The 6000-nt window shown below is 37.1% G+C and overlaps 1 protein-coding gene across 1 annotated transcript in view; it reads right to left on the reverse strand.

Annotated features, from left to right (window-relative positions):
- Positions 1 to 6000, reverse strand: part of LOC114633669 (phosphatidylinositol 3,4,5-trisphosphate 3-phosphatase and dual-specificity protein phosphatase PTEN) — a 54949-nt gene that overhangs the window by 26834 nt on the left and 22115 nt on the right. The window contains exons 3-4 of the mRNA XM_028782269.1: positions 3987 to 4030; positions 1699 to 1937 (exon numbers count right to left, since the gene is read on the reverse strand). Of these exons, the coding sequence (XP_028638102.1) occupies positions 1699 to 1937; positions 3987 to 4030 (283 nt within the window). The remainder of the gene's footprint in view (positions 1 to 1698; positions 1938 to 3986; positions 4031 to 6000) is intronic.

Here is a 6000-nt window from a genome sequence, read left to right on the forward strand (position 1 = left end):
TAAATTTCACTCTTGAACAGACCAGTCCATTTAGATACCTGCTGTTCTCAGGAAATAGGGACTGACTTTTTAAAAGGGAGAAATGAGACATAATTTGTTAGAGGTTCCTTTATATTCCGTTTTTAAGACTGGGGCAAATGGAAGCAACCAACAACAATTTATAGTTTTGCATATACCAAATACATGTCGAATAATAGAACATTTACACATTTCATCAGGAGTCAGAGTTGAGGAGTCTCTAGCTTAAATCTGATTTTCCAGCTTGACTTTTTTACTGCATTAAAGATGTAATTTTGTGAACTCCCACCAATAAACAGTCTTGACATCCTTATACAAACTCAAATGAGTTACAGTGACAGGGTTTAAGAAGCAGGTCAAAGAGGAGAACAGGACCCAGGACCGCTGCAGCCACAGACCTTAGTATGATGGGCATGGCCCAAAGTTGAGCCAAATAAAGTCAGGGCCCAAAATAGGAGAAAGAGGAAGAATGGAGTAGAAGAGGGGTAAGAAAGAAGGGGGTGGAGGCAGAAGGAAAGAGAGGAGAGGGTGGGAGACAAGTCCAAATTAAACACTAGAATCAAGTTTCAAATGTCTTACTCCCCAGAGCAGCCATGTCCAACCCTTAACATTGCAAACTGATGTCATTTACGTCTATAAAAATATTGCAAAACAACTCAAAGGTTAAGTAAGTTTATTATCTTGTGTTGGGCCACACTCACAGCTATCCTAAGCTTTTCAATTCATCTGAAGTAATATAAGCACTGTCCTTGGAGAAAGAGAAACATGCAAAGAATCTTTGTATTAAACACTTTTCAATTTCTACTATCTAACAAAATGGGTCCTCTGAAAAAGCAATACAAAAATCTGCTTTTGTTTTCAATTGTACTATAGATAGAACATGTCACTCAATTTCAACAGTCTTTAGTTTTCTGAATAACCAACGAACCTTTGATTAGTTAACTATATTAGTGAATACCCCTATTAGAAAGTGTTTTATTTGCCATCAAATTGAATACCGTGCTTTACTAGCATTCAATTGTCACCAAAATCTATTTTGTTTTCATGTATGCCTCTCAAATATCATAATTTTCATTAATATGTGCTTTTATTTAATTATCTTTATAAGGATTTCCAGTATAGTTAGTGGTTAAGTCTACTAGTATTATCAGAAAAAAGCAACACAAAGAGAAAAACTAAATGAGATGATTACAAGCTTTGGAAGTGTTGGGCACACTTCTGTTTTCTGTAACGGTAGCACTTTAGTGGCCAGTCTCGACTCTATGGGGAGATTCTACCTCAACAAAACAAAAGGATGACTTAAAAATAGGTATTAGATTATTAAATGAGGATAGATACAAAAAAGTTCTATTTGACAAGAAAAATAAGAGCTAGACACCTAGACCACACAGAATAGCAGCAAGAGTCAACAGCACATAATACTGTGTGACTAGCAACTGCTCCACCTAAGTCACAGATGTTCTCAGTACAGCTAAGGAAGAGGGCAGGGACTCCAGGGATGAGGGATACACTAAGTAGATGCAACTGTGTAACCACAATGTAACATTTCTCAAAGCATCAAGCATGCCCTGTAAGTAGATTCAGACTTTATTTGTCCGTTACACCTCAAGAGGGAGAAACTTGCTTCCCAATAAATTCTTGGTCCACAAAGAGGAAAGGGGAAAAAAGTAAACAGCTTACCTTTTTGTCTCTGGTCCTTACTTCCCCATAAAAATCTAGGGCCTCTTGTGCCTTTAAAAATTTGCCCCGATGCAATAAATATGCACAAATCATTACACCAGTCCGTCCCTTTCCAGCTTTACAGTGGATTGCTGCAACATGATTGTCATCTTCACTTAGCCATTGGTCAAGATCTTCACAAAAGGGTTTGATCAGTTCTAGCTGTGGTGGGTTATGGTCTTCAAAAGGATACTGTGCAACTGTTGCAAAAAGATAATCCCAGTGTAAGAAAATTTTTAATTTTTAATTAAAAAACATAGGTTAACTTTTAAAATGTTATATATAGCCAGGCAGTGGTGGTGCACGCCTTTAATCCCAGCACTTGGGAGGCAGAGGCAGGCAGATTTCTGAGTTTGAGGCCAGCCTGGTCTACAGAGTGAGTTCCAGGACAGCCAGGGATACACAGAGATACCCTGTCTCAAAAAAAAACAAACAAAATAAAACAAAAGTTATATATAAACTTACTGGTACTAAAAAGAAGACTAATTTTCAGGGAATTTTTTTACTTATTAAAGCTAGATTTTAAAGAAAGTCTTTTACTAACTCTTAAATGTCTTCAGTAGACAAGGTAACAAGCACTGTGCTCCTCCCTCCAGGAAGGAGGGATCTGTACATGAAGGGAACACGCCACAGCCATCAGTACAGCTGAATCCAAATGCATGTCACCCAGGCCTCTGTCAAGTAGTAACTTCTAACAGGAGCAGTAACAGCACATCATCGCCAGACATGCTCTGAAGAAAGTATAGATTATTAATAGAGTCAACTATGGAGAAGACTGACTTTTCTATCTCAGAATAAAATTACCCAGTGACTTATTTTTAAAATGGTCTCACAAATATAATTGCATATACATGGCTTGAGATTAATCACTCACAGAAAAACAAACAACTGAAGTAAAGTTTACCAAATTAGGTTTCAGATCTTTTACACATGATTTAAGAATCTAAGACATCTTTGTTCTCTATAGACAGAGTTTTTGAAGGCCAGGTGCTATTGTCTAGAAGCCAGACTTCAGTTCTATCACTACTGGTTTTTATCTTACTAGAATCTGTTTTGATTCTACCCTATTGAGATCCTTAAGTCCTGGTGTGAGCTCTAGGGATCTAACTCAGTTCACCAAGTGCTTGTTTAACAGATGCTAAGCCCTGGGCTCATCCCTGCTTTAAGTAAACACACAACTGAGAATGTAGTACAAGTCTTTAACCCTAACACTTGGGGAGTAAAAGCAAGAGGATCAGAGGATCACAAGTTCAAAGTCACCCTCAGCTAAACAATGAGTTCAAGGTTATTCTGGGACACAAAGACCCTGTCTTAAAATCTTATAAAAAAAAAAAATTCCCAGTGATATTACTGTTTTAATTATCTAATATGTAAAAAACTATGACATATCCTGAAGCAAACCATCGTAAAATGGCACCAGAACAATCCTTTTACTCCTTTCCGTGACAGGAAAACTCTGTGTTAACAATGGCATACTACAATCACAAAGGGGCTGCAGGCCAGCTTTCACTTAACTGTGCTCCCAACATCACTTCCCCCAGTGGTACACAAAAACATTCCAAAGAGTCTGTTAAAATGTACATTTTAAGCTAAGTGAACTTCAACCATGGCATGCTTCCTAATGAGCAATAGCCTAGGTCTGTCTATCCCCACAAAAGAAACACTCTCCGGAAACTGTTCTCACTTAGTCCTTAGTGCTTTACAGTTCTGAGCACAGTTCGAGAGAACCATGGCGTGGCTGCTTTACCCTTTCCTAACTTTATGTCATTCTTTTGTGTAGAAAAGTTAAAATGGTTCTGTTCTTTCCTGTGATTGTTTACAATAAGCCCCTCCTATCCTAGTTTAGTTTAGGGACCTATGCTGGTTCTCAATCTATTCTGTGATTTAGTTTTTCTGACAATTGATAGGTCCTAAAGAACAACTCAAAAATTAAATTCATTTTTAAAACTGCCAAAGGCCATTCTTAAGATTTTTATCCTGGCCGGGCGGTGGTGGCGCACGCCTTTAATCCCAGCACTTGGGAGGCAGAGGCAGGTGGATTTGTGAGTTTGCCTGGTCTACAGAGTGAGTTCCAAGACAGCCAGTGCTACACAGAGAAACCTCGTCTCAAAAAACCAAAAAAAAAAAAAAAGAAAAAGAAAAAGAAAAAGATTTTTATCTCAATAATCTCGATAATTATCACCAGGCAGTAAAAAGACAGTTTATTGGTATTTAGTTACAAAGTATGCTATGGTTATGTTTATACATACCTCTGCAGTTAAATTTGGCGGTGTCATAATGTCTCTCAGCACATCTACAAGAAAGTTTAAATGTGGCATAAAGTTACCTTTCACACTTGGAAGGAAGAGTATCAATATTACCAACATTTACCCACCCTTCCTACCATGCCAGGCCTTGTGCTAAGTGTTTTTACAGTCACTATTTCGGTTAGCTTCAATACTTCTGAAGTAGAGACTATTATCATTCTTATCTTATAATAAAGGAGATCAAAGCTTAATAAAAGGTTAAATGCATACATGCAATTTGTATGTACATATTTGTTCACACAATTTGTGACATTAACATGCAACACTGCAAATTCAACTACACTGACCCTGTAATTTCTTGGATGAAGACTGTACATGACTTTAGAATATATTTTTTATTTCACAAATACCTATGAATAGCTACTCTCAATATTATGTTTACCTAACAGATGATCGTATACAATTTTAAACCATTATTTTAAACATACAGGTTAAAACAGAGAAAAAGAACAAAGAAAATGTAAAAGACAACAGAATGATACTAATTTACTTATTAACACAATGCTTACTAAAAATTGTAAAGCAGACCTTTAGTCTTTTATATACAAATGTCATCATTTCCAATGATCTCTCAAAGTACAAATTTTAATATCAGGTCACAATAAAATAGCTAAAAACCATTGATAGTAAAATACTGATACCATAAGACAAACACTTAGCTTTTCAATATCACTAATCATTGCGACTATGCAGTAATAGGCTACGAAATAATTATCAATAGGCTCAAGAGAGTATCCTACATATTAGTAGGGTCAGAAACATCCTGGAGACTCCAACTATTAACGAAATCAGACATTTAAGCATTATTAAAATAAGCTGTAACTATTACCACAGGCTGTAATCCTAACACTTTGGAAGAGTTACTTTGGAAGAGTATCTTTAAGATTAGCTTTTGCTATTTAGTGAGTCTTAGGCCAGCCTGGTCTACGAGACCCTGTCTCAAACAAACAAACAAACAAACAAACAGAAAAAAAATTACTGAAAAATAAAAGTTAGTGTTTTAAAATAAAGTTCCATTATTCCTTGGCTCACATCTCAAATCCCAAAGTTATAAATAGGTAATCTCAAGTCAAGCAGAACCGGATCTGAGGTTGCTTAGACAACATACCTGCTGAGTATTAACTAACCCACCACAGTGGATACTTGGGTAACACAAAGAAGATGGATTTTTTTGTTTTGGTTTGGTTTTTGTTTTTCTTTGAAAACTGAAATTGTCTACATACCAAAATAAAACTGATCCAAGACTTCCAAAAAAACAGCTGTGGGCCTGCATTGTGCACCTGGAATCTGCCCAACTCTCAGCTGCATTTCAAAACCCAGTTCACATGAAGATTGAACCATTACACATAAGCTCCAGCCCAATGGATCAGACCTGAGACAAATCAACCTTTGTATACACACACACACATACACACACACACACACACACACACACACGTCTTTTTCTTTTAGCATACTACCTGATGTACTATTTTGCTTAAAAAAAAAAGTATTAGATAATGACATATGCATCCTTCCTAAATCATCTTGTGTGTGCTTATCTAAAAATGAGATATGAAGAAAAAACGGATACATATACAAAAGAGTGCATTTATTTTCTCTTTTCTCCCTCCTTCTTTGGTTTTCTCTTGAGTCAGGATCTCATATACCCAAGACTGGCTTTGAACTCCCTCTTTGCTCCACCTCCAAGTGCTAGAACTCCATGCAGGGCAGCTAGGTGGTTGGGCTCTTCTGAGAGGTGCCGCAGTGAAGAGCCCACAGTGGAGCACAGTCAGGAATCATGGATACACTCAGGAAATAAGAAGAAGCTAGCTAGGTACATACTCTAAGAAACTGATGTTAGTTTCCTACAAGTCAGTTTTCTCAATATTCCACACTTTCTGGTTGCCTGGTTTGGGGTCTAATATCAGGGATCACAACTGCCTAGCAGAGGGGAGGGGAGGGGAGGACCATAGAC

Source organism: Grammomys surdaster, unplaced genomic scaffold (assembly GCF_004785775.1).
Source record: "Grammomys surdaster isolate TR1022 unplaced genomic scaffold, NIH_TR_1.0 725, whole genome shotgun sequence".
NCBI lineage: Eukaryota > Metazoa > Chordata > Mammalia > Rodentia > Muridae > Grammomys > Grammomys surdaster.